The sequence below is a fragment of the Alternaria hordeiaustralica genome (genome assembly GCF_023758085.1).
Source record: "Alternaria hordeiaustralica strain BMP 2776 chromosome Unknown scaffold_50, whole genome shotgun sequence".
Classification (NCBI taxonomy): Eukaryota; Fungi; Ascomycota; class Dothideomycetes; order Pleosporales; family Pleosporaceae; genus Alternaria; species Alternaria hordeiaustralica.
The window spans coordinates 18,366-45,889 of NW_026056822.1; the positions used below are offsets into that span (position 1 = coordinate 18,366).

The 27,524-nt window shown below is 49.6% G+C and overlaps 9 protein-coding genes across 9 annotated transcripts; 6 read left to right on the forward strand and 3 right to left on the reverse strand.

Annotated features, from left to right (window-relative positions):
• Nucleotides 1-558: 558 nt before the first annotated feature.
• On the forward strand, nt 559-2,580 carry J4E84_010927 (uncharacterized protein; the record flags this gene model as incomplete). The annotated part of the gene is made up of 6 exons (XM_049393482.1): nt 559-598; nt 660-857; nt 919-1,264; nt 1,337-1,377; nt 1,435-2,097; nt 2,147-2,580. 6 exons carry the CDS (start codon nt 559-561, stop codon nt 2,578-2,580), a joined length of 1,722 nt encoding a protein of 573 aa, XP_049238778.1.
• Nucleotides 2,581-2,883: 303 nt separating this feature from the next.
• J4E84_010928 (uncharacterized protein) lies at nt 2,884-3,771 on the forward strand (the record flags this gene model as incomplete). The annotated part of the gene is made up of 2 exons (XM_049393483.1): nt 2,884-3,381; nt 3,682-3,771. The coding sequence occupies 2 exons, from the start codon at nt 2,884-2,886 to the stop codon at nt 3,769-3,771; spliced, it is 588 nt and encodes a 195-aa protein (XP_049238779.1).
• A 617-nt stretch (nt 3,772-4,388) lies between these two features.
• J4E84_010929 (uncharacterized protein) lies at nt 4,389-9,842 on the forward strand (the record flags this gene model as incomplete). Its single annotated transcript, XM_049393484.1, has 1 exon — nt 4,389-9,842. The coding sequence occupies one exon, from the start codon at nt 4,389-4,391 to the stop codon at nt 9,840-9,842; it is 5,454 nt and encodes a 1,817-aa protein (XP_049238780.1).
• Nucleotides 9,843-10,299: 457 nt separating this feature from the next.
• Nucleotides 10,300-11,868, forward strand: J4E84_010930 (uncharacterized protein; the record flags this gene model as incomplete). Its single annotated transcript, XM_049393485.1, has 2 exons — nt 10,300-10,545; nt 10,609-11,868. 2 exons carry the CDS (start codon nt 10,300-10,302, stop codon nt 11,866-11,868), a joined length of 1,506 nt encoding a protein of 501 aa, XP_049238781.1.
• A 798-nt stretch (nt 11,869-12,666) lies between these two features.
• J4E84_010931 (uncharacterized protein) lies at nt 12,667-13,591 on the forward strand (the record flags this gene model as incomplete). The annotated part of the gene is made up of 2 exons (XM_049393486.1): nt 12,667-13,376; nt 13,426-13,591. 2 exons carry the CDS (start codon nt 12,667-12,669, stop codon nt 13,589-13,591), a joined length of 876 nt encoding a protein of 291 aa, XP_049238782.1.
• Nucleotides 13,592-14,015: 424 nt separating this feature from the next.
• J4E84_010932 (uncharacterized protein) lies at nt 14,016-14,708 on the forward strand (the record flags this gene model as incomplete). The annotated part of the gene is made up of 1 exon (XM_049393487.1): nt 14,016-14,708. One exon carries the CDS (start codon nt 14,016-14,018, stop codon nt 14,706-14,708), a length of 693 nt encoding a protein of 230 aa, XP_049238783.1.
• Nucleotides 14,709-15,516: 808 nt separating this feature from the next.
• On the reverse strand, nt 15,517-17,169 carry J4E84_010933 (uncharacterized protein; the record flags this gene model as incomplete). The annotated part of the gene is made up of 4 exons (XM_049393488.1): nt 15,517-15,694; nt 15,769-16,324; nt 16,391-16,900; nt 16,965-17,169. The coding sequence occupies 4 exons, from the start codon at nt 17,167-17,169 to the stop codon at nt 15,517-15,519; spliced, it is 1,449 nt and encodes a 482-aa protein (XP_049238784.1).
• A 2,057-nt stretch (nt 17,170-19,226) lies between these two features.
• On the reverse strand, nt 19,227-20,214 carry J4E84_010934 (uncharacterized protein; the record flags this gene model as incomplete). The annotated part of the gene is made up of 2 exons (XM_049393489.1): nt 19,227-20,092; nt 20,142-20,214. The coding sequence occupies 2 exons, from the start codon at nt 20,212-20,214 to the stop codon at nt 19,227-19,229; spliced, it is 939 nt and encodes a 312-aa protein (XP_049238785.1).
• A 1,715-nt stretch (nt 20,215-21,929) lies between these two features.
• J4E84_010935 (uncharacterized protein) lies at nt 21,930-22,772 on the reverse strand (the record flags this gene model as incomplete). The annotated part of the gene is made up of 1 exon (XM_049393490.1): nt 21,930-22,772. One exon carries the CDS (start codon nt 22,770-22,772, stop codon nt 21,930-21,932), a length of 843 nt encoding a protein of 280 aa, XP_049238786.1.
• Nucleotides 22,773-27,524: the final 4,752 nt, after the last annotated feature.

The following is a 27,524-nucleotide window of genomic DNA, read 5'->3' on the forward strand; positions in this document are numbered from 1 at the left end:
ATAACTACTAGACTTACTAAGTACTTAGACTATAAGCTTAAAAAAAAAGCTAACTAGTAAATAGATTAAAAAATAAAAGCGTAGAATATATAGAGAATTTAGTAGATTATGCTATAGAGACTAGATAAATTAATTAGTATATCCTAATGCCTAATACCTCTAAAATAATACTAGACACTAGAAAAAAAGTTACCGCGGATGTGGTGCGAGAAGCGAATCCAGATGCGCGGATGGGGATGGTGGGTGGATGGGCTAGACCACGGATCTGGGGGCTAGTGTGAAGGGGGATAATGGAGGGAAAGGGAGGAAGAGGGACGATGTGAGGACTAGCTGGATGTTAGGTGGGAAATACCCCGCAGACTGAGTCGTGGGTGGGGAATGTGATGGACGGCCCTGGTAGGGGGGCGTGGTGAAGGCAAGGGTGAGTTCCGATTACATGGATGCATAAGAGCCCCGCTGAGCCTCCAAACGAAGTGTCAGTCAGTCTTGCGAACACTTTCGTTTGTGTTGTTCAAAGTCTACACTCCTGTCTACGACGGCCGTCTCCATACGTAGACTATGAAGAAGAACACGATGCGGGACCACAGCGATGGCTCTGGTACGTAACCATACACCCCAACTCCACATCCGCCTACACATGTACTGATGCAGCAGGATAGATATCTCAGACCACTCCCCCTCAGCGTCCAAACCAGCCTTCAACCACATCGAGCAAATCCACACCAACGAGCAAGTCCCCGGTCACACCAACTACTACGAAAAAGATGGCTTGCGCACAGCCGGCGACGGCGAGGACCACGACGCTGAGCAGCCTATGAACTTCAAGAGACTTATGGCGTTGGTCGCTATGGCGTTCCGTGCGTAGAACCCTTTACAAACACTTACACACTGGAGTTCCCTCGCTAACAACAACGATAGTATGGACAGGCAGCCAAATCCCCGTCTACCTCTTCGGCGGCGTCCCCCCCTACATCTACGCCGACATAGGCGGCACCGACCGCTGGATCTGGTTTATCCTGGCCAACCTGCTCTCCCTCGCCGCCGTGTGCCCCTTCGTCGGTTCCATTTCCGACATTGTCGGCCGCCGGTGGGTCGCCATGATCGGCGCGTGCTTCCTGATCCTCGGCATGATCATCTGCTCAACCGCACATTCCATGAATATTTTCATTGCAGGAATGGTGTTTAGCGGTGTGGGCGCGGGCATCAACGAGCTTACGGCGTTGGCGGTGACGAGCGAGCTTGCGCCGACAAGTCAGAGGGGCAAGTATGTTGCTATTTTGGTGTTTACGATTTTGCCGTTTTGTCCGAGTGTGCTTTGGGCGCAGCTTATTGCTAGTCAGAGTCCGGGGGCGTGGAGGTGGATTGGGATGTGGTGTGGTAAGAACTTTTCCCTGTTATCTAAACAACGCATGAGTCGGGAACTGACAATCTTAGGTCTCTGGGCTTTCATCGGTCTCGTCTTGACCTTCGTGTTCTACCACCCTCCTCCCCGCGTCAACAGCGTGGGTATGAGCCGCAGAGAGGTTCTCGCGCAGATCGACTACATCGGCGGTTTCCTGTCTGTTGCCGGTATGATCTTATTCATGATGGGTATGCAGTGGGGTGGCTACCAGTACAAGTGGTCCAGCGCACACGTGCTCGCGCCCTTGATCCTGGGCGTCGCTTTCCTCGTTGCCTTTGTCTTCTGGGAAGCTTACGGAGCCAAACATCCCATGTTCCCCAAGAGACTTCGTCAAGAGCCCCGGATTCTTGGGCTGACACTTGTTATTACGTTCATCTCTGGAGCCAACTTTTTCTCGATCCTCATGTTCTGGCCGACGCAGGCGTTCAACGTTTATGGTCATGATCCTGTTGGTGTTGGTATCCGGGGTATTCCTGTTGGGTTTTCGATTCTGGCTGGGGCTTGTATTGTGCTGTGGTTGCTGTCTTTGCTCCGCGGTCACAACAAGGAGCTTTTGATCGTCTCGTCGATCATGATGACGGCAGGCTGCGGTGCTCTTTCTATCGGCCGTGTGGACAACTTGTACCAACTGTGGGGATTGTTGGTTCTCGCTGGTCTCGGCATTGGTGGTATCGTTGTGCCCGCATCCATCATCTGTAAGTTTCACGTCGCGTTGATCGTCGAACGCGTTACTAACCTCGTCAGCCACTATCATCTGCCCAGACGACCTGATCGCAACAATCGCTGCTCTTACCCTTGCCATCCGCGTCATTGGTGGTTCGATCGGATACTGCGTGTACTACAACGTCTTCATCTCCAAATTTGTTCCCGCCGCAACCCACTACATCGGCGGCGCAATGGTGACCAAGCTCAACATCACATCGCCTGAGATCATCGGAGAGGCAATCGCCATTACCGGCGGATCGCTTCTCCCGCTTCTCCATGAGCTTCCGGGTATCAAGGACGTGCCGGGTGCGTATGAGTTGGTCGTGTACGCTGGTCAGCTCGCGTACGCCGAGGCGTACAAGTACGTGTACTACGTGAGCATAGCGTTTGGCGGAGTCAGCATCATCGCAGCATGCTTCTTGGGCGATATCTCGAAGTACATGGACGATCATGTCGCTGTGGTCATGCATTAAGCTGGCTGTAGGGTGCTGGAACGCAGTGGATGTGTAGCCGAGGTCTGTAATTACAATCGAGACTTTGTTTGAAAGCTTGCGTTGTTGCGATTAAGCGTCCTGCATGACTGTTGATGTGCGCAGCGTAGGTAGACTTGGCTGCATTGCGACGCTACAGTTAGCGGCGCGATGTGCGTCATAATCGGCGAACACCTCTTGAACACCGCAGCATTGTTTTCTTCTGGCAAACCTTTGATTTAGTCAGTAAAGGCCACTGTTGCCCATATCCACAACATCTTTGATCCTTCACGTACCGAGTCAACCATGTTCCGTACCTCTTCTTCCCGGGAACCGGACGATGTCGAATGGAGAGCAGCAGACCGAGGATCGAATGGTGTTACCCAGCCACCCCTACATCCAGAGACGTCGAACAACAAACGCAAGCGGCAAAGCAGTTGTTTTTGCGCACCGCAGATGTTCGGCGGTGGCATCTTCTTACCGGACCCCTCAACGTATGACCCTTTAGAAATCTTGCTCAACACGCATGACCAAAGCGAGAGAGATGAGCTTGTCGAAAAATGGAGAGACAACAAGCTAAGCGAGCTGAACTTTGTTGGTGTCGTGGTAAGTACTGTATCCATTGATGATGCCGCACCGCTGACGATCGTCAAGTCCGCCCTGCTTGCGGGTGTCCTTACCTCGACAGGCAGCTGGCCGAATATCCTCACCACTGGCAGGCCCACTCCGTGGTATGTCCGGACATCGTGGTACTGTGGCATCATCATCACAATGCTCTCCATCATCAGCGCAGCCGACCAGACCGTTCGTTTACATCGGCTTTCGTCGCACCGCGATGGCCTCGCCAATCTTCACAAGCTACTTGGTAAAGGAAGTCGCTGGAAACGAACGGGTCGTCGTGCGCCAAACCTTGTCCAGGTCTTGACTTGGCAGATGCCAGTCATGTTTCTCATATCCGCGACTATCTGCATGGTTGTGGGTATGTTTCTGCTCGTGTGGAGTGCAACGTCGAATTTGGGTAATTCTGGAGGATTAGACGATGGGGACAAGGTATGATCTCAGGCGAGGCGAATCTGGAAGGTTTCAAGGCTGATTTGATGATAGGTTGCGATAGTTTTCACGGCTGTTGCGGCTCTGACGATTATCATGTTCTTCGTTGGGCAGATTTCGCTGTACTCGCCGATCAGGGAGTAGAAACTGTGTGAGTTGTTCGAAGGCGTGACAGAGCCATGTACCATTGGACGTAGAAGTGGTGCCGGTATCGAGAACGTGTGGAACATGATGATGCCGAAGATGGCGAGATCTCGCTGCTGCCAGCGGGGGGTGCCAAGCCGCTGGCTGCGCTATCCTTCTTTTGCACAAGCGTGTTCGTGGCAAACCTCGAGCACCTCATTGAGATCTACCCTCACTTGTCACATCCGTCGCGTCATGCATCACATGAACTCGTGTGCAGCTCGCGTTGGACTCAATACACGCTGCTAACCATGATTCGCTGCTGCCTGTCTCGTCAGGCTGCTGTGGTCCCCAAACACGTCTTCCCGTCGCTAAAATGGGCCACGGCGCGTCGTTGCCTAGCTCGACCCTCTTTTGCCTCAACACGCCACACCGCTGCAGCATCCAACTCCATCATGATACAGGCTGCCATCATCAAGCACGAACGAGATCCCAATGCTGAAGGAGATATATAATCCGTCGTTTTTCCGTCTTCAGCAGTCATTTTGTTCAACCATCTCAATTCTATTCCAACACACGCGCTTTCTACCACTTCTCACAACGCCATTTCAACCACAACCCAAAAGCAGGTATCGACAATGATTGACCTTCCTCAAGTCCCAGTTCGTCATACCGACTGGATTACTCATGTCGCAGCCCATCCAGAGACATCACTGCACACCTTGCTCGAACCCTACAAGGAATATGACTCCAAGCTGCGCGAGGTGTTCGCTCAGCAACCAGAACACCCCGCTATTGCCGAGCCCAACATCCTTCCCATATTCGCAGGCCGCGAAAGTGAACTCAAGATCCGCGCTCGCAACCCCGAGGATGAATCCGAGGCTGAGCGTGAGCGCTATCTCATGCCTCTCGACGAGGAGGACCGCAAGCCGACTGGCTCTCCGGCGGTTGTGCAATCACTCAATGAGTTCCAGACCAACTTCCAGCTCTTTTCCGAGTCATCGCTTGTTGACATGGACTGGTCCAATGTGGTGGTCGCAGGTAGCGCTGTTGTAACTTCGTTGCTGCCGGTTCCAGAGGAACATAGTGGCTCCAAGCGCGCCCTACGCGAATACTATCATCAGAAACTGGCCCCGGCTTCGGATGTCGATCTTTTCCTCTACGACCTTACCGAAGAGCAAGCCATTGAGAAGATCAAGCAGATTGAACAACGCATCAGAGACTCCATCTTGACAGAGACAACCACCGTCCGTACCAAGAACGCCATTACCATCGCTTCCCAGTATCCCACTCGTCACGTTCAGATTGTCCTGCGAATTTACAGATCTATTTCCGAGATTCTCACAGGCTTCGATGTTGATTGTTCCTGTGCGGCATACGATGGCAAGCAAGTCTACGCCAGTCCTCGTGCGATCGCTGCATACATGACGCAGATCAACACCATCGACCTGACACGTCGCTCCCCGTCATACGAAAACCGATTGTCCAAGTATGCACGCCGCGGCTTCGAAGTCTACTGGCCGCTCCTTGATCGGTCGCGTATTGATCCCACGCTGTTCGAACGCTCCTTCGGTCGCACTCTCGGACTGGCCAGGTTGCTAGTACTTGAGAAATTGCCGAAAAGCACTGACCGTGACGCATACGTTGATCAGCGTCGTGCTGAACGTGGCAGACCCGCCATCAATCGTTGGGCCACGCAGAAGCTCAAAGGCGACATCAAGCAACAGCATGACGAAGATGTTGCCGAATGGGTAGAGACTGATGAGGTCAGCGATTACCATACCTTCACCATCCCATACGGGCCGAAGTTCCATGCTCGGAAGATTGAGAGGTTACTCTTCGCGAAAGACTTGCTACTCAACGCTGAATGGAACCGACCTAAGGATCGACAGACCACACTACATCGACACCCTTCCTTCTTTGGGAACGCAATCGATGTGATTGGGGACTGTTGTGGTTTTTGTCCCGAGCCCACCACACCTGAAGATCTGGAGATTGCGGCTGAGGAAAGCAAGCTCTATGTATCTGGCACGTTGTCTTTCATCAAAGATAACCCTGGACGGCAAGCAATTGGGTCTTTCCACCCTCTGACTGATGATGATTGGACCGAGATGGCATATGTCGGCAATACAGCGCGACTGTGTCAGGCTATAGTGGACGGAGATCTCGAGCATGTCCGGGATTGGCTCAGTCAAGAGGGTGCTGATCCCAACCGAAGGGACTACACTGGGCGTACTCCACTTCATTTGGCGGTCATGACCTCAACTCCGCAGGTCGTTCAAGCTCTCGTCGATGCTGGAGCCCGTATCGTCGCTCGCATCTTCGATGGTAAGACCGCGCTCCATCTTGCTGCCATGCGCGGTGAGGTAGAGATGGTCAGAGCTCTCCTCATCAAGAGTGAGGCCAACGAAGAAGAAGAGGCAGAGAAAGAAGCTCTTAAGAAGAAGAACCAGATCCTCCCGGAAACACCAGATGCTACCAGTACCAACGACACCGAGGAACATGCTTCCGATGACGACAGCGAGAACGACGACGATGAGGATGACGACGTCGATTTACTTGATGATGAGTCCGATAATGCCGATGCGACTACTGAAGGCTCTGTCATCAAGATAGACCCCAAAAAGTCAGAAGACCACGATAACCTCCCAGATGATGCAAATGACGACGAGCCCGATGTATACGACGTCAACGTAGTCGCTTGGGACGCACCGGTATCTGCGCTCCACCTGGCCATTGCAAATGGTCACACCGACGTCGTAAAGACTCTCGTTCAGGAGTTTGGAGCCGATGTACTACTGCCGGTCAAGCTTGTCAATGATTACAACAAGTCCCCGCGCGCGGCGATCCTGCCAACCGTTCTCGCTTTACAGCTCTCGCCTGAAAAGGCCAAGGACATGACTAGATTACTCGTCAGCCTAGGTGCATCGCCTGCACAGGGCGACACTAGCCACATCACAGCGTTGCACTACTTTGCTGCGCATGGTGCCGATCTGCTCACCACTTTGATATCCGCAAACAGGCCTGCGGCGCAACAAGCCGCCGATCACTTATCGCTGAGTGGCTATTCGTTCAGACCCAACGTGAACAGTCCTCTGAAGACAGCCATTGAACATGGTGATACCGCTGGAGTTGAAGCACTTCTAGAGCTGGGCGCGAAGCCTGAGCTTGACTTCGCCACCTACTCTACCGTTGCGAAAAACAAGGGGTTTCATTCGGCATACAGCACTGCCGAGAGCAACCAGAAAGCGTTCAGAGAAAACGTCGAGCAGCCTGTATTTACTGCACTTCGTTATGAGGCATTGTCGATAGTCTTGAAGCTTCTGGATGCTGGAGCAGACATCAACAGTCTTACTCCCAAAGCTTGGTGCGCGCTGGACAAAAGCAACAACACACACGACAACGATACGGGCACCCTTTTGGATATTGTTCGGTACAATGTGCGAAAACTACAGACCTTTATCGAGAAGGGCAAAGTTGATGGCCAAGATGGGTGGTTGTGCTCCGAAGGCTGGGTGGACCGCATTGATAACTACCGGCGGTCCGAGCAATTCGCCCCAGTACCGCTCAAGGAAGATACTGAATATCTTGGAGGACTCGAACCGGGTACCTACGCTCATTGGATGGTGAGTGATCAGATCGACAGCGCCAAACGGATCTACGAACAAGACTTGGAGAGCCACGAGAAGTGGAAACAATCTCAGAAAGAACCCGAGGGTACGAGTGAGAAGAAGTCGGCTGTCCAGGCGCTATTGAAAGAGTTCGAAGCATTGGAGTCAGAGCTGCTCAGACGACAGGCGAAGACCTTCAAAGAGCTGCATCCAGATACCGAAATCAGGATACCCCCACCACAACAGTACAATTATGGTAGCTATGGACCTGACCCTCCAAAGCCGTGGAATCCGTTGCTCACCTTCCGGCTTTCTGACCTGACCGACGAACGACGGGAAGCTTACCTCAAGTTGTTCCAAGCCTGCTGGGATGGCGATCTTCCGACGATCAAAGAGCTTACCTTGTCGATGTGGGGAGATAATCAGACTCCCCTGCAAATCGCTGTTCAGAACTCGCAGGATTACTCGCCGTTCTCTATCGCCATTCTGCGGAAGCACTATGGAATCGCTCGTGCTGTCTTGGAGATTGCACATGCGCAATATGTGCCCGAAGAGAAGCCATTGGTCAAACACAGTCTCCAGCCCCGAGATGATGACGACGGTAGCAGTGACGATGGTGAGGATGATTTCGAGATCTACGCTGAGATTGTGGATGATTGCTTCACTATTGAGAACATTGGAGAGGTGCAGAGTCAAGTCAAAAGCAATGTGACGCCACTCAAGATGATGTCGTGGACGTGCCCGGCGTTCCGTTTTCTCGAACACGATGCTGCATCGGTCTCACCCTGGCTTCCACACCCAGAGCTCTCAAGCAGCCTCCGTGGTCAACCGCCTTTGGACTCGTCTAGTGGTAACCCGGTACCCGTCAAGATCCCCGAGGATGTGCGGCCGCATAGTCTGTTCCAATTGGCAGTCTATCTAGACGATGCCGATCTACTACAATTCCTGATCGCCAGAGCTCAGGAGTACACGCAACACAACACCGAACTCGACGATGAGACTGCACCGAGGTTCTTCCGTTTCGACGAAGCCGAGTTCTGGTACGCGATCCGCTTGAGTCGTACCCGCCTGCTAGGAATCATCATCAAGAACACTGGGGCTGGCATTCCTTTGGACGACCTTGTGAAGAAGAGCGGCATCGAGATACCCGTGAAGCCAAAGTACTACCAAGGGCTATCGGTTCACGGCAGGAAGCGAGCGGACTGGGCGAATGAAGGGAGAGAGACCCAGACGAAAGCAGTTGGGGCGAAGCACCCGCCATTACTCCATGCCGCTCGTTATACAAGTTTGGAGAGCGTCGAGTGGTTCGCTAGTGACACCGCTTCGCGCTGTTACATGGAGTTTGCGGACAGTCATCGAGACGATATCCGCATCCAGAACTTGGCGAAGACCCAAGGCGGCTTGCAGTCGTCCATCACAAAGTGGCTCGACCTACGCTCGCATCTACTGCTCCATTCGGTGGTTCTGGGCAAGGAGGGTGAAGAGTCGGTGAGCCTGCTTCGACATCTATGCAAAACTCATCCCAAGGCGATTGAACATCGTTCTGCGAGCGGCATGACGCCTCTGCAGCTTGCTTTCTCTCAGCACCGTATCGAGATGGTGAAGGTTCTTCTGGAAGCTGGTGCCGATCAAACCACACGCGACAACACTGGAGCGAACATCATCCACTCAATCCTGCACAAGCATTTGAACTACCAGCTAAACCTAGAAAAGCTCCGCGAGCTGTTGGCGCTCATAGACACTCGTCTTCTCTCCAGTTTGTTCACTGAGCGCACAACGGCGGCTCCTGGCGCAGCTACGCCTCTTGCACGCTGGCTTCACGTCGCTCTTCCCCACAACTCAACAAGCTATAACTCGGAGAGCCACGAAAACATCCTCAAACTTCTTTTCGAGCTCAACAAAGGCGACGACCTCAGTATTGTCAATGGCGAGGGCGATACGCCTGTCCACCTTGCCGTACGGCGTGGTTGTGATCAAGTCCTGCGCGTCATGCTCCAATGCCGTCCTGATCTTCTCTTCCGTGAGAATGCATCAGGACGTACGCCGTTTGAAATGGCAGAGGATACATATCTGGCTCAAGAGGTCTTCAGCAACCCTCCGCCTCCCAGCGACGCAGGGCAAAATCGTCGTCACAGACATCTTGGTATCGGGAACGTGAATACCAACGTGCTTTCACGACGTCCAGACTCCTTCGTCGAAAAGTCCCGAGACACTCGCGATGCTACGACGAAGGTGTGGGAAGTCTGCAAGGAGTTTACCGAGCAGAATCAACGGCAGAAGAGGAAGCTGGTCAGTCTAGTCGAGGCAAATGAAGTTGCGAAGCGACTGGCATTGCGGAAGCGGAATGAGTCTGCGACGCGGGTGAGAGGAAGGCGGTTCAGGCGCAGGCATGGCAGAGTTGAAGCCATCCACGACGACGACGACGACGAGCTTGCCACAGGCGACGAGGTCGATGCGTGGTTTGGAGCGCATGGAACGTAGGCGGATCGCTAGTATCCGTTGTCCGATCGCCTGTAGAGATTCGGCCTTCTTGTGTTGGTACGTGCGGCTGGTTTTACCTGAGACTGGTTACTTGCGCAGGGGGAGACGAGGCGCCGATCTAGCGAGCCCCTATTTTGACACAACGATAAGAACGTATTCTTGACTCGCCTGTAGAGATTCGGTGGCACGGCGGAAATCCTTCTCGTGTTGGTACGTGCGGCTAGTTTTACCTGAGACTAGTTACTTGCAGAGGTGGAGACGAGGCGTCGATCTAGCGAGCCCCTTTTGATACAACGACGATAACATATTCTCCGGCTACCCACGAATCCGTGTTCCGAACGCGACTTTGGCCAGGGATTCTCATACGGTGTTAAAAGCAGAGCAGAAGTAAATAGATTTGACAAATAACACTCATTGTTGAGCACCTTTCACAGTTCGCAAGTTTAGCGTCTCAGCAATGGATTTCCTCAAGCGATTCAAAAAGCAATCTTCCCCAGCAGTAGATGCTACACCAACCCCATATGCCGACGACGACGTCCTTCCAGTACACACACTAGACGACACGAAGACTTTCCGTAGCATCATAATTACATGGACACTCTGCTTCAACGATGTTCTCGATGCGGATAGGCTCCGGTCCTCTCTAGCAAAGCTCTTGGAAAATGGGGACTGGAGGAAGCTTGGAGGACGCTTGAGACTCAACGTAAGTGGCATCTTTCGGATTGATTTCGCGTGGAAGCAGTACGGCTAACATGTTGGATGATAGAACAAGGGTGCATTGGAGATTCATGTCCCACGCCAGTTCACATCTGAGCGACCCGCCTTCTCGTACAGCCATGTCACCATCAACACTCCCATCGAAGAGCACGACCTAGCCAAGAAGCTTCCCAAAGCCAACAGAGCCGTCTTGATCTGTCCAGGACCCACGGAGTTCAATGACCTGGCCGCTAGCGCCGACGCGCCCATGACGTTTGAGGACTTGATCGCTGGAGACACGCCACAAATTTCGGTCCACATCACGTCTTTTACCAACGCAACACTCGTGGGACTCTCCTGGCCCCATACTTTGATGGATGTAATTGGCAACCAAAACCTCCTCTGCGCGTGGTCGATGGTATTAGCCGGAAAAGAGACCGAAGTGCCGCCTGTACTAGGGGCGCGGGAAGACATGCTACGTGCACTGACTGACAACACGACTCAGCCGGCAGAGGAGTACATACTCAAGGCCAAACAGCTCAAAGGGCTGAGTATGGTCAAATTTGGAGCGAGGTTCGCATGGGATATGCTTACTGGTCCTGCTCCAAAGTCGCAGACGATTTACCTGCCAAAGGACGTCGTGGCGAAATTGCGCGTAGCAACTGAGCAAGACCTACCTGTGCAGGAGAACGATGACGGTATAGTCGAGAAACCACCGTTCATCAGCGATGGCGATGTGCTCACTGCATGGACACTCCGCTGTATCGCATCTTCTCTGCCATCACCCCGTCCCTTGACCGCCCTCCACGCAATGAACGCTCGTTTCCGTCTTCCTGAACTCATCAACGCGAAGGGCATGTACATGCAAAACATGCTCGTCCCCGGCTTCACCTTCCTCTCTCCAGACATGGCAACCGGCCCACTCGGTCCCATCGCTCTACACAACCGCCAGCGCCTCCTCGAACAAGCAACCGAAGGCCAAGTCCTTGCCAGTCTTCGCGAGCAGCGTATCTCCGGCGATCCATCGACGCTTCTCTACAGTGACGCGGATGCGATGTTGGTGCCTTTTACCGACTGGTCGAAAGCCAAGTTCTTTTCTACTGTCGACTTTGGGCCTGCGGTTGTGAGGGCTGGTGATGAGAGTGAGGGAAGGAGTAATCCGCCTGGTATGCCTGCGTTTCATCATTGCTCGAGTAGGATACCGAATCCGGCGAATAGGCTGTTGGTGCATATTTTGGGGAAGGATCATGCGGGGGGTTATTGGCTGAGCTTGATTATGTCGCCGAAGGCTTGGGAGAATGTTGAGGAGAGCTTGAGGGAGTTGAGTTGATGGATGGGGGAGTGGTGCGATACCCGTGGTTTATCATTTTTTTCTCTTTCGTTGCTTGAATACCTGTTTTGAACCTGCGTCGGTGTGTAGTAGTAGGCACCTAGCTGTTGCTATTTGTCGCAAGGCTTTCATCGATTTGACGCTGATACCTGAAATTCATCGCTTTGCTGCTGAAACTATGGGCGGAAGTGAGTTGTTCAATCGCATCTGTTCTTTTCGTCGCAACAGAATCTCCATACTGGAACTCATAACGGGATCAAGCATATTTTGCTGCGCTGACGTCGGTGCAAGATCGGCGGGAAAAGGGATATACCCAGATAAAGCCGTGTGACAACATCTTTGCACTAGCTAGCATACCTAGGTAGTGCTGGCAATATCTTAATCCGCTGAAGGCTTTGGAGGTGCTCAAATCTTAGATGCGAGTACAATCACATATGTCGTGTTTCAGATCAGCGAGATAGGTGCCAGCGGTTCCAGGGTTGGTGACGAGAAGGGTACATGGTGGGGACATCAGGGGTAATGAGGTGGGGGTGACGTAGCCACGGAAACGGCTCCGGCACGGGCACCACCCCACCTGTAGCCCCATGCGATAAGGTTGACACAGCTGCAGGGTCTCTTGATCGGAACGCAGTGCGCGGTATATATGTTTTCTGATGCCACATCTGGTACCTGTCATCTTTACTTCCCAAATTTCCAACGTCATTAGTATCCTGAGCAATCTGACGCCATTGACCCTTCTGTTTATCCCAAGCTTCGCACTCAACCCTCTTGAATGACATCATGAACTCCGATGCAGCGATGGCATCATCAACGGAGAGCCGCCAGCAACTCCATACTCCCCCTCCAGACTCCGATGGGCACGGGCCTAAAGTAACGGGTATCGAAGAGACGTCGGTCAAGCCGCTGAAGCCAGCTGAACAAGCGCAAACGCCCAGCCTCAAGCGACCGGCCGAGGACGACGACGATGATACCGAAACGAAGATGCCCTCAAAGGTAGCAAGGAAAACTGAAGCCTCACTTGGACCAAGGACGCCTAAGAAGCCAGCACAGTCCGAAGAAGCGCTTGCGAAGAAGCTCGCGTCGGCCAAGAAGAAAGAGGAAGAGGCCGCAGTCAAGGCCGCAAACGCTGCCAAGAGAAAAGAAGCTGCCGATGCAAAGAAAGCCGAGAAAGAGCGAAAGAAGCAAGCCGCCCAATGGAAGAAGGACTGGAAAGATTGGATATCCAAAAACCAGACCTACGAGGAACTCACTTCAGGCGATCTGGGGAAAAATGTAAATGCCAAAAACGCAAAGGCATTCTTCGACCTGAAGCCAGATGAGCTCAAGTGCATCCCACATCGCCCCTCCGTGAACGCATTCAACCAGATGCCTCAGAAGGACTACAGATGGGACGATTGCGGGAAACTAGCCTTTCGGAAAGAAGCTATGCTCGCTGGTATCCCACAGGATAACGAACAAGAGTTCCTTGCCAAAGGAAAGAAGTTGTTTGCGGATAAACACGCCAGAGGGTAAGCGACCGATGTATACAGCAGCTGCAATGATGCTAACACTCTCCAGTAATTACGACAACCTCTTGTACGCCAAAGGGGGAAGGAACGGGGCGGAAATCGCACGCTACAAAGAATCGATGCGACAAGACGAACTCAGGCGGATGCGCGAGGATGAGGAGGATAGGTTGATGTGCGAGAAGTATGGGGATGACCATAACCGGAGTGGCTACTAGACTCTCAATAATCTAAAAGCCCTAGTTTTATTCTTGACTTCGTGCAGTGAACCTGTTTTCGCGAGCAAGTGTTTTCCCGGAGCCTTGACGTGGGGGCTACCATCGTTGTGTCGTACTAGTGCACCACAATCATACCGAAGGATCTCGATATTGCTAGTCATTGTAGTTTACCAATATCTCGATGCATCTTGACGTGGCATCCAAGACAACTGTTTTGGTACATTTACCCCGCAGTGTGCAGCAAGTCTAACCCTTGCTTGGAAGGCAAGTTGATAAAGCGGCACAGTTGTTCCAACGTCTCTATTCCCTGAGTACCTTTATCGCATTGTCTTACATGTCTTGAGCTTCTCCCAAAGACATTGTAGAAGTGTCTTACCGCCGCTGCTATAAGACCCCGGAAACTTCTCTTTCGAATTCACCCAACATGTCACCTCGTCACCGAGATTCGAAAATGGCAGGAGAAACATCACACCCTGTCGTCAAAGCGGACCCCGCCTCGCCGTCCCCACCCCAAAAACAATTACTGACTCCACCTTCATCAACTGTCAAAGCTAAACATGAAGCCTCCCCTACAGCAGCGGAAAGATCGAAACGCAAACGCCCGGCCACGCCCGAAGAGAGTGACTTTGAGCCTCTCACACCCGACAGAGCGAGCAAGAAGTCCAAACACCCCGTCACGCCAGTCAGGAAATCACGCAAGAAGAAGACGAAGACCCCAGCTGAACTTGCAGCTGCTGCAGAAAAAGCCAGACTGAAAGCCGCGAATGAAGAAAGGATAAGGAAGGACAAGCAGGGGAAGGCAGATTGGAAAAAGTGGCTTGCAAACAACAAGAACGACGACGACAAGAACACCCTCGATGCTATTGGAATCGATTGCCTTACCAAAACCATGTGCGGTGAACAACTCGGCTTGAAAACAGATGATCTGAAGGCTCTGCCGTTCGAGAAAAGACTAAATCCCAACGGTGCCTCTTACGCGGCAATGCGACTATACAGCTATTCCGATGCCCTCCGTCTTGCTTGTAGGAAGGAGGCAATTCTGGCAGGTTATTCTCAGGACAACGAGGAAATCTTGATGGAAATTGGGCGAGAACTGCTGCAGGATAAGAAAGGGTAGGTTGTTTTGCGTATATCTCCTGGCGTTTTGCGTATACTGACCTGGAACAGAAATATCCCACCGCATTACGAGATCATGAATATGTATAGGAAAGACAAACAGCGCCGGGGAGGGTCGGAGTCAGACTCAGACTCAGAGGTCGTGTGCGGCCCTTGCGAGAGCAATATGCCATCTATTGAGTATCTCATGGCTCGTCATGAGTCGCAATGGGGAGGAGGTCCGAAAGTATACAATGGAAAGTAGCGAGATAGAGGTGTAGTAATGCTGCAACTCTAGTTTGGCCCGTCGGATTTGTTTAGTTGTCTTTTTCGCAGTCGTATCGCTATAACATTAGGTACAAGAAGCCTTCGAGTTCGTGCGACAGTGGATCTGTGTAGCTGACTCGTGTGATGTCATCGATGGCGGTAATGTAGACTAGTGGGGTTTTCGGATGGGGGAAGGGCTAGCCTTGGAGCCTATGAGCACATGTGAGATATGGGGGAATACTCAGTGTTCGCTGACATCATGAGATTAATGTTATGCTTTTTGGGGTCGGGCATTATGACGCATTCGCGGGCGGGTCGATGGAATTCAGTGATGGAGAATTGGGACGGCTAAGGTGTACTGGCAGAATCACAACACACACAGCGCGATCACGTCAATGCCATCGGCTAGTCTTTGAAGTTGAACAATTCATCATTCATGTATACATATTCAACAAGCTCTCGGCTCGTAATGTACTATCATCATTTGATCTGCGCCAGCTCTTGCCAGCCGATTCCCTCTCTCCACCCTCGTGCTGTGTGCTACTCATGACTACACTGCACGCTTAGTACACGTAGAAGGTCATGTTCTCGCTATCCTGCTCCCTGAGCTTCTTGTTCTTGCGCGTGAAGAGAATCTTCGCCACCCATGCCAATAGCGCAGTCATAATGGAGAACGCAGCCGAGGAGCTGAGCGCGATGATGTAGCGAGGCTCGTCGGACTTCGGCCATAGGTATGGTGTCCTGATATTCTTGTTAGCAACAGCTTCTTTGAGGTGATGAAGGTGGAAGGGTTGAAAGGGCGTGGAGGAACTTACCAGATAAACGAAGCGTTCATAACCGTCGTCACGATACCGATAGCAACCGCCTTCTTCTCGGGCGTCTGACCGCATGTCGATCCGCACCAACCCAGAATAAGCGAGTTGACACCGTAAGTGCCAATGGTGAAGATGATCATAGCGACGTAACGACCCGCAGTACCAATCTCAGCACAAGCCAGTCCAAAGCCAAAGGTAGCAACGGCTTTGGAAATAGTAATGTGCCAAGTGCGCTCGTTGAACTTTCCAGAAGACCACGAGACAGCAATCGTGACGACACCAGCAATGAGGTAAGGCGGGCAGGTCAAAACCAAGGTGATAGTCTTGCTAAACCCAAGCGTCTGGACAACGGTAGGGAAGAAGTTCTTGAACCCGTTGGCGGCAAGATGCATGTGAGCCATGAAAGCGAAGATCCAGACCATGGGGTCCTTGCCTGCTTGGCGGAAACCAGCCCACACGGATGTCTCGCCCTTGTTGCCGACGGTGTCGAGGGCCATGCGGTTGGTGGCTAGGTCGCGCTCTTCTTGTGTCAACCACCATGTGTTGTGCGTGAAATCTGTAGAGGTGGAGGTACGAAGTCAGTATATGTCTCACATGCACTTCGTACAGCCGGAAAATTTACCTGGGAGAAGGAAGAAGCCAACAACGGCGATGACGAAGGTGACAGCACCCTGGAGTATGAACAACCAGCGCCATCCCGTGATGCCAGCGACGTCGCCGAGGCCGTGGAAGATGCCTGCGGCGATGAGGCCGGCGAAGGCGGTCGCGAGGATGTTTCCGGTGTAGAGGATGGCAATGCGGGTGGCGACTTCCTTGCGGGTGTAGAACATGGAGAGCAGGTAGACAGCACCAGGGTAGTAGGGGGCCTCTGTTACACCGAGGAAGAAGCGGGTTAGAAGGAGACCGGTGAAGTCCTTGGAAAGAGCTGTCAGGGCGGAGACGACGGCCCAGAGCATCATGCAGCAGCCCATGTAGCGCGATGGACGGGTTCGGTTGAGGAACATGTTGCTGGGAATTTGGCCAAGGAGGTATCCGACGAAGAGAATGCTCACGCAGGTTTGGTACTGTTCGCTGGTGAGGTTGAGATCCTCTTCGAGGTCGTCGAGGCGGGCCAGTGCAATGGCATTGCGGTCTAGACAGAGCGATGTGTAAGTAAGTGCTTCCAAAAAGATCACTGTGAGAGAGGAGTGACATACCAAGGTAATTGAGCCAGTACATGCTCCACAACATGGGCATAATCCATCGGTCGAGCTTCTTGACAAGCGCAATCTCTCGGGGATCAGTCTTCTCGTAAGCACCAGAGTAATCCACCTTGCCGACAATGGGCACAGGCTTCATGAGCTCTTCATCCCGAGTCATCGTCTGCTCGAGCATGACGACATCGTTCTTCTTCTCAGACATGATGGGTGGTTGTTCAAAGAACCTCTCTGAAAAGATAAGAGTATGAGGTGTAAAGGGTGTGGGTAAGACGCCCGTTGGATCACCGAAGCCTGAGCTGGTTGATCTGGGGAAATCAACAATCCGGGGGACGTGGAGTAGCACTCTTATACACCTCCATCCCCGCCCTCAGCGTCGCACAAGTGCGGTGGATCCCATACTTCGCCCCAGATCCTTCTCTACAAGCGATGTTCCGAAATCACACGACAATTGTCTAGGTACCTCCGCGCATGCATGCGTTCCAAGACATGGTAAGCGCGCTTCTTCCGGCCGCCTTGGACACACTTGAGGCTGAATGGCGCTGGGGGAATGGGGTCGCGGGGTCCCCGAAGGCAAGTCTGCCCGCTGGCTTAGTCTTGGAAACTGACTATCATTGTGCCTTCTGCCGAATCGCGAATATGCAAACGTGCGGCACACAAGCTCGGAGGGCGTACCCTAGATGCTGGGCGTGCTTAGTGCCAGGTTGGCTTTGCCGCCTCCGGCGGTTTTTTGGCAAGGACAGGTATGTCGGAGCCGGTGGTCGGTGGTCTCGTGTTCGGTCTAGTGGTGCCCGCATCGTGAACTTTGCTGTTCAGCGGGGAGTAAGCGCTCACGTAGTGTTGGTACAGCCTTCAACGAGGGACGTAGCACTCTGGCATAGAGTTGACAGCTCCCATCATGCCATCCCTTGCTCTTCCTCCTCCGCAGTACATCCTGGCTGACGTCGCAATGAGGACACGAAATACGGTGCCTCGTCCCGGGAAGGTAACCCGCAAAATACCAAGACTCTTTCTTGACATGAACGTCGCATTGATACTCCGAGCCCACTACTCGTGACTGGTTCCGGTGAGGAGCCCAGCCCCGACCCTGGAGTCTTCGTGGTCTTGTCGCAGAGAAAAGGCACATTGGCAAGCCACCGAAATCTTGGTGTTGCGCCATGTCGCGCGAGGTCAAGTGTTTTCATAGCTTGTCAGTCGAGGCCAACGTCGCACATGGGCCTAGGCCAAGGGGGCCGAGACAGGTCCAAGATCTTGAGCATGCGCTGCATTGCGGGGAAACTAGATGGCGTGCACGCTTGTCGCACGGATGGGGTGTTAGACGCGGTCTTTCGGTGCGTGGTTTATGGGTCCCACCAGGTTTCTGGATGACACAAGTCCGCGGTGGGATTGGTTTGCGGTTTAGCCTGAGGTTTCGTCTCGAGGCCGCTGCTGAGGAGAAGGAGCTAAAAGTCTTTCCGCTGTGGATTCGGCCAATCAACGCGGAGCCAAGTCAGTCCGCCGGGCCTTCATCGTCTTGGCCATCATCCAACAAAGGAATATCCCACAACTTTGCTTGGTTTCTCCACGGGGCAAACCGGGTTCGTCTATCGGTACTTGGTGATGCTAAACAATGAGACGCCGCATTGATGGTTCTTGGTAAATGGCTAGTTGCCGTCTAAGCGGTGCGGCTGGTATGCAGCGGTGCCTCATCCGAGCCTGTGCCATGGAAGGATCACAGTGGAGATCGTTTAGGCCATGTGCTCAAGAGAATTTGTCGGGTCGTCCTCGTGCTTCACGGCCGTGTTCACCTGGTGGGCGGGTGCAATAGCGAAGGAAGTTGGCCAACGGATCGCGAAAACGTCCACTACCCCATGGGGTTGTGGAGCGAAACGGTTTACCAGCACCTTGGAAACCTTCTGGTGCGTTGTCGATCGCTGCCATCGATAAGGTCTACGGTGACCAGTTTGGAGGTAGCAGCACCGATCAAACGTGGACGTCGAAATGTCGCTTCCTGCGACACCCACTACCGCGGTGGTGAGAACACCACTACTTATAATGTTACCCACGGAAAAGTATCCGTAAACTTCTGTCAGATGACGAACCGAGGTATTCAGGCGTACCGATAGCAGGAGGGGATATCCGAACGTCAAGGCCACCTGCTGCGTATCGTAGGCTGTGCAGGCAATGATGAAAGTCTAAGTATTACGAAACTACAAGCGCAACTATGGATGGAAGAATTGCTACACCGCCAAAGAAATAGATCACTAACAGGACAATCAGGTCTCAAACCCACACCTTCAACTCCTTCTCAGTCCACTCCCACAGCTCCTTCGCCAACGCCCGATCCCGCCCCAGCTTTGTACTCGGCATAGTCTTCACACCCACCGGCTCATAATAAGCTCCATTGACCAAGTTCTCCTTCTTGGTAGTAGCCGCCCAAGTCTGGTTATACGCCCCCTGTTCCGTATCAAGCCAATTCCCGCCGGAGATAATATTCACAACCTGACGATCCATAAAGTTCGTGCTCGCGAAAAGGTCCGTCTTGATAAAGCCAGGATGCACCGCCACAGACGTGATACTCGGGTGATGAGCAGCCAGTTCAGTAGCGTAAAGCAGATTGGCTAGCTTGGACTGGCCGTAGCAGACCCATTTGTTGAAGCTGAAGAAGGAACCGTAGTTTGCGCCTTTGGTCTTGAGCTTTGAGAACTCGATGCCGGTGGAAGGTACGTTTTGTTTGTAGGCTACGGATGAGAGGTTGACGATGCGCACGTCGGCGTTTGGTTGCGATGCGGTGTCGAGCATGACAGGTAAGAGCAGCTTCATGAGTAGCGCGTGGCCGAGGTGGTTTGTTGCGAATTGGATTTCGTAGCCGTCTTTGCTCACGTCGTTGGGTACGGCCATGATACCCGCGTTGCACATGAGAACATCGAGGCGATCGGACGACGATAAGAACTGTTTGGCGGCAGATTGGACGGATGCGAGACTCGCGAGGTCGCACTCGATGAAGGTAACTTTGGTGGAGGGTGAGGCCATGGCGATCTTGGAGATGAGTTCATTGGCGCGAGCTTTGTTGCGACCGCTGAAGTAGATGTGCGCAGGGTTGTGAGATGCGAGAAAAGATATGGATGACGCTCCAAGACCGGTGGTGCCTGTAATGGTTAGTGGGCTGCCAGATCGGACGTAAAGGACGCCACATACCACCAGTGATCAGGAACACTCTGCCAGACTGATCGGGAATATCGGATGCGGGGTTGAACTTGATGTTGGACATTATGTCGAGAAAATCTGTTCAGGTGTCGTACAGCGTGATAAGTTCGTTCGACTTGGTGTGATAGGGTTGTGGAGTTGTTGGTACGCTTGAGATGCTGAACGATATCCATCGCAGCCTGCTATCTATATACTCCATCTCTTGCGCCTCCATATCTGTGTGGCTGGCCTTATGTGAGATGTGTGGAGGATAATCGGCATGATGTTCGCAGCGTTCCGGAGCTCTATGCGAGGGATGTGGCTTCAACGTCATCGGGGGCCGTAACTACGGCCGTTGCTGCTAGCGAAACGCCACGGCTTGCAACCGCGTCCTAACATTGCGCCGATTCACTCAAGCATCAACTTCCGTCTCCGCGCATTAAGTACGAGAGGCCCCAGATCGACCTGAAATCGCCACTGCTATTTGCTGTATCTCATTTTACTCGTCTCCGTCTTCTATGACCGCTATTCCTTCGCCTAGTGTATTTCGCAGGCAAGAGGCAAAGGCTGACAGCTGTAAGCCACCTAGGCATCGACAACGAATTACATCAAAACGGTCAAACAAGCTTTAATATCTACACAAAGCTTAATCACACCTCTAAATCTATATAGAGGCATTCCGCAGCGGTTGTATCCTTCTTTAATAACAGGGGAGTTAGAAGCAAGAGAGCAAAATAGTAGCGACTAGAGATAGGATAAATAAATAAATAGAAGCAAGGAAAGAGTTTTGTTATTAAAGACGAAGTACTCGCTTACAAGAAGAAGAGTAGATAGAAAGGCGTTAGATAGCGATGTTAAAATAGAAGGCTACCTAGGTAGTAAGAGAGGATAGCAAGTTATTAACACAAAATGCAACATAAAGCACTCGGGAGCAAAATCCTGTCTGTTATCTTGTAATTCTATGTTTATATTTGTCTACACACGCTCTTTTCTACATTCTTAGTCTCGCTTCAAATCTCGATACTAAGATACATGTAGAGTTATATGTAACATCTTACCTTCTACAATCTGTACTCGCTTAACTCTACTAGCCTTACTCGTAACCTTAAGCATAAAATCGAATCTTCTCTAAATAGGTATCTTATTTCTTAATCACAGTGCGTAGTTCTTGCGTTCCAACCTTGGAAGGTACCAACATCCACGGCTAGTCCTTCCCCCATCCGGCAACCGCACTAGTCCGCATAGTACCACGACACGCGAAATTAGGCAGACGCGCAACGGCGGACCTCCGCTTCTGGATCTGAGCCATTTTCGTGCGGCTGAAGATGACATTTCAAAGCTATGGGGTCAGGGTCCTTTAGATATGACGAATCACATTCAGCAAATCGGTCGTTGGGGGCGGGAGCTACTCGAGGCGGATGCATTGAGGGCTCAGTTGGGATGGTGGGAGGCTAGAGAGGAGGGTATATAGTTGTATCACGCCGTGAGCTATGTAGTAGGGGCTAGCTACGTATGTTTTGCAGTTTTGCGTATATGGAGCTGATAGTCTCGTTGCCTGCGCGGCTGGCTTGTGAACAGTCAGAGAGAAAGAGATAGAGAAGAGATAAAAAAGGATGGGGTACTCCGTAAACGCCTGAGCTATGCTTTTGTGTCCTGGGTATGCCATTCTGTGGACAGATATTGAGTGGAAAGGAAGAGGTATGAGAAGAGAAGAGCAATCGGGAAGAGAAAGGAGGATGAGAGAAGTGGGAACTAACGGCAAGAGATGGGGTGAAGCCCATCAAACATCCCCCATCGCCCTCAGTACCGGCGCGGTTCAGGCGGTCTCGGCACCCTCGCATGCTGCGCGCGATGCCTCCTGCCATCCCTCTCGCGCCTACTCCCATTCATCTCAACGAAATTCCCCGGCGGATGTGTCAAATTATGATTCCCACCCTTCAACTCCTTCAGATCCTCACTATCGATCAACCTTCTCTGCCACAGGTATTCAAACAGCCGGAAATCCGGTCGCGACGTCCGCAACGTCTGCCCGCGCATCGTGTGCTCGTACGCCAAATGCTCCATACGCATTTTCCATGCCTGCCTCCCCTGATCACACGTCACTTCCCAGTCGCACAGCGGGCATTGGGCCGTCAGCGGTGGTTCCTCGCCGCGGAAGTGTGCGTGGCAATGTGTTTCCCACTCTTCTTTGTTCTGCGAGACGTAGTTGCAGTTCAGAAACCAGAAGGCGCATTCGTAGACAGGGGTGCGGAAGTGTGCGGGCGGTATCTCCAACACGCCGTTGTTGTCTTCGAGGAGCGGGACGCCAGACAGTTGGCTGACGAGGCCGGTGCTTATGCTTGTTTCGGTGGGCGTGGCGTCGGTGATATCGGTGATGCAAGAGCGGAGGGAAGGAGGGTTGTGCGTTGGGTTGTGCTGGTGGAGGAGAGCCCCAGGAGCCATCGACGATAACGAACCGCTCTTGATTGTGCTCCCGGTCGCACGCAGTAGATGCTCTGTATCCGTCTGAGGAAGCCCTTGCAGGTACTCCTCGGAGAAAAGGACTAGTCGCGCGGAAACGTCGGGCTGTTGGACCCAGTCGTCGAACGGGCGGGTCAAGACGCGATTATTATTGTCGTGTCTGAGGGCGGCGGCCAGCGACATGCTCGCCGTGGGACTGGCGGGGTGGGCTGCTGTGGCGCACGGGGGATCAGCCTTAGCCTCGTACGCAGATTCATTGGAGAGAAGGCTGAAGACAGCCTTGCGAACGACGGCATTGCATGCAAGCGAATCAGAACTCACTGGGTGGTCGCGAGGGCGTCGTATCTTCGCCCGGCATGGTGGAGTGTTGGCGATGCTAGCAGGAAGGGTAGGGCTTAGCGTGTCGACTCCCGCTCGCTGTCTGTGGGGTTAATCCGTTTGGTGTCAGGACTTTGAACTGACTTGTGCAGTCACTATGAAATGGCGTCCTTGTATCTCAAGCGAAGGGGTCTATCTGGAGAGCTAAGTGCAGCACAAATACTTGCAGACTTGCGGCTCTGCTGTGGTGACGAGATACCGGACATGACCCCGCTGCCCACCCTCTTTACGCACCACATCATACATCAAGGTCTGAACTACTCGCCAGACTATCCGCTGTTGCGCCACGCCGATACTCGACGACCCGCTGTACTGTTGAGGAGGTGGATTGATTGGAGCGGTAAGGTGCATACGGACGGCTGCCAACAGAAGTGGGGCGGTGCCCGTCCAGCGAACACCCTCCCCACGCTTCTGCCGACCGCTTGTTTGGCACTGAACGGGTTCTCTCAGTATGGCGGAGTGTCGGTGTGCCGTATCTTGCTCGTGGGCGGCTAATGGTCATGATGGCTCGTTGTGTTCAGGCTACTGCATGTTCATCTGCACTTTGATAGACTGCCGTCCGGGGCATGTGATGATGAGATCATCCCCGCGGGGTGTTCGCACTTTGTGGCCATATCGAATACAGCGGACGTACGTATGCCAAAGGAAACAGAGCTATCCTCCATCAACTCTAGAAGAGACGACGGATCGCATGTCTTCGTCATCGCCTATTATGCATGCCACACAAGAATGAAGCGGGTAGTGTCGAGCACCCTAACTCATCCATGGATGGCTCTAGCTTCTAAGGTTGTCTTGCACCAGAGAGTAGCTTGGCTGTCCTTAGGGTTAATCTTAGTCGACACTCGCTTAGACAGTTAGATTAATTGCAAGCTTAGCTATCCTTAGATAGTTGCAGCCTAGCGCTAGCGCCTTAGTAGCTACTCTACGTCTTATTCTTAACCTTATTCTTAACTTTATTCTTAACCTTAGCTAAACTAAGATTTAACTATAATTATTACTGTAAACGTCTATCTACTAAACGCGCTATAAGCAATAATAAGCTAAGTTCTAACTAAGTATAGACTTATAGCAGACTAAGGTAATAGTAGAGAGAATATACCTAGTATAGTGTAATCTAAGATAGCTCTTAGTAAGCGTTAATATAAAGAAAGTAAAACTAATATTAATTTAGAGGTAGTAGAAAGTAATATAGATAGTAATAGCAACGTTAAGAACTTTGTTATGCTAGCGAAGGCACTCTAAATAAAGAATATTAGTAATTAAGTAAGACTAGTCTTTAGTTAGACTAGTCTTAGACTATTCTTAAGCTAATACCTGCCTTAGTAATAGTATTATAAGTATAGTAGTCTTTCTCTACGTCTAGCTAGAATACTATTTACGCCTATTATAAGAGTATAAGACCTTAATATAGAATAGTCTTAGTTAACTCTAGTTAGAATAAAGAGAGCAAGACCTAGGCTATTATACGTTAGACTCTATACTATATATATAATATAAATATTAGCGAAAACATTTCTACTAAGAGATACCTCTACTAAGTTAGTACTTAGTATAATCTTAAGATAAGACACTCTGCTAACCTTACAAAGAATAAGTTTACTATACCTATAGTTACAAAAAAATATATAGTTAATACCTATACAGAAGCTATAGGTAGAATAATCTTAGTTATATCTCTATGTTACTAACAAAGTATAGTACGCTATAGCTAGCTATACTCTTCTTATATAAATAGACAGTTAACTTAGTAGGTATTAGACTACTTAGGTTAATAGTATAATAAGTATAGACTAAACTTAGACAAAACTACACTAATATGTATAGTCTACTTTAGTCTAGTTCTTAAGCGTACTAAGAAACTAAAGGCGTATTATAATGCAAAGTAGCTTTGCCGCAATTATTAGCTTAGAGCTAACTAAGTAGTAGTATCTAGGTTAATACTTAATAAGGTTCTACCTCTAGACTATTACTAAATTAGTATTACTCTAGACAACGCGTATATTCTACTATTTAGAGATACAGAGTTCTAAGAGAAGCAACGTTAAGAGTAAGAGGTAAGTATTAGTATATTCTTAGATTTATCTTAGCTAATAGTTATTAGTTACGTAACGTAAGAAGAACTATAAGATTTAACAGAGTTATAGAGAGTACTATTAAGTTACTAGTATATAAAAATAGAGTAAGTAACTATTAGAGTTATCTTAGTATACTTTTACTTATATTAAACAGGCTATTAAGTATAAGGCTACTTATATTACTACTAGAATTTTAAAAAATAGCTGTAGATACAAGACCTACTATAGAGAGAAGCAAGGTAAGTTAAGACCTGTCTTAGTTTACACCTAACTAATAATACTAGTTTATCTAGAGCTAGTCTCCGCGCCTAGTCTAGAGTGCGAGACTTTAGTAAAGTTTACTAATAAGAGCCTTGCTCTTACTTGTTGTATATTGCCTATACTATATATACATAAGAACTATCTTAGTTAAATCTTAACTAATAATATATAGGCAGGCTAAGTCTATAAAGTAAAAAGAAAAGAAGGTGCACAGTAAGAGTAAGAGCAGCTAGAGTAAGAGTAGCTTCTAATTAGTGTCTACTAGGTTTAGTCTAAGAGAAATTAAACAAGTATTAGGTTAGATAGCTAATCTATTTAGGCGTATAGTCTTATAGCCTCTACAGACCTATTACAAGGCGTCTTATATAGCTAAGAGTAGACTTAGTATAGTCTAGTAATAAGCACTATAATATATAGTCTGTACGTCTAGTAGCGTACTTAGTAATTTCTATTAGTGTCTATTAACCTAGCTACCTATTCTCTTTACTAATCTACTCTACTATATTAACTAGAATAGCTAAATTCTAGAAACAGATTAGTTTTAGTAGCATCTAATTATAGCGTCTAATAGAAACTCTAGTTAGCTAAGCTATAGTATACTATTACTAATAATATTATTTCTAGGCTTTGCATTACTAGCTATTAAACAGAAGCCTAAGAGACTAGATTATTCTTAGAAGAAACCTAGTTGCGGTGCTACGTTAGCAAAGCCTATATTAGTAGAGAATCTACTAGCTACTCTAGGCGTGCAATCTTCTATAGACTAAACTAAGTCTAAACTAACTATAGCTACTAACCTAGCTCTACTAGCAGCATAATTATTTACTCTACTTAGATACAAGTCTCTAAACCTAGGTCTGCGTATTAAGAATAAGACTAAGAATAATCTATAAACCTCTTCTAATTCTAGTACATATATCTTGCTATAGTTAGATCTAATAGAGGTGTTAGGTACTGCTCTAGGTAAAACTACTTTAGAGAAGACTTAGTGCAGTCTTAATATTAGTTTTACATTATCTACTCTAGCTTAAACAGATCTTTCTATCTTAGACTAGAATATATAGAATATACTAAATATAGAGAGTCTAGACTATACTTAGTTTAATCTAGATGCTAACACTCTAACACCTAATAAGATTTAAGTAGCGTTTACTAGAATCTCTTTCTAAGAATTATCTTAGTCTAATTACTAAGTAGCGCCTCTATAGCTAGCTACTACCGCTGCTATAAACCTATTAATAATAGGTTCTAACTTCTCTACGTATAAGAAGTCTTTTTAAGAGATAATAATAGACTCTATAGAACGTTCTGCTAGTTAGGTAGACTAATCTTAGATAAGTCTATAGCTAGCGTATAACCTAACTTAGTTTTAGCATAAGGTAGTTAAAATACGTAGTATTAGTATTATTAAAGGCTTCTATACCTACCTAGAAGGCATAGAGATTAAGTCTTAGACTAATCTATTTAGTAATTTACTAGAAGTAGAGATAAATATAGACTTTATACCTGCGCTAGAGAATACAGAGCTAGAACTAACACTCTTTAACACAAGTAACCTTATAGATTAGACTAAAGACGTAAGCTTAGACTATACTTAGATATAACTCTAATAAGGCTAACTCTATATAGAAGAGCTATATTACCTATAAAAGCTATATATCTAGGCTATATAGTGTAACTTTTGTGCACGTAGTATATAACTAGAGCATTCTAAGTATAAACCTAACTAACGTTGTTTATAGAACTATAAGAGAAAGGTTTTCTAGTACCTACTAGAAGCGAAGTATTATATATCTAACATTAACTTTAGCGTTGCTAGAGCAAACTCTTAATATTGTTTAGTTATAGTATATTATAAGTAGTGTTACTTTAGAATAATCTTAGACCTTACTAATATAACTAGTTAATCTTTATATTCTATCTAACTGCTGTTTTCTACATAAGGAAAACGCACAGCTAATAGGTATATCTAGACCTATCTTAGTTTAGTTCTACCTAGCTAATATAGTAAAGTATATTAACCTAGGCTATACTAAAGTAAGGTAAGTATCTAGTAATGTACTAAAGTACGTTGCAGACTCGCTTGCTAGTATGTAGTAATTAATGTAGATCTATCTTAGAGTATTTCTACTAATAAGTAAGCCTATTATTAATCTATTAACGTTAATACCTTAAGAATCTATAAGAATAAAATCTCTAAGAGCGTAAAAGATGTACTATC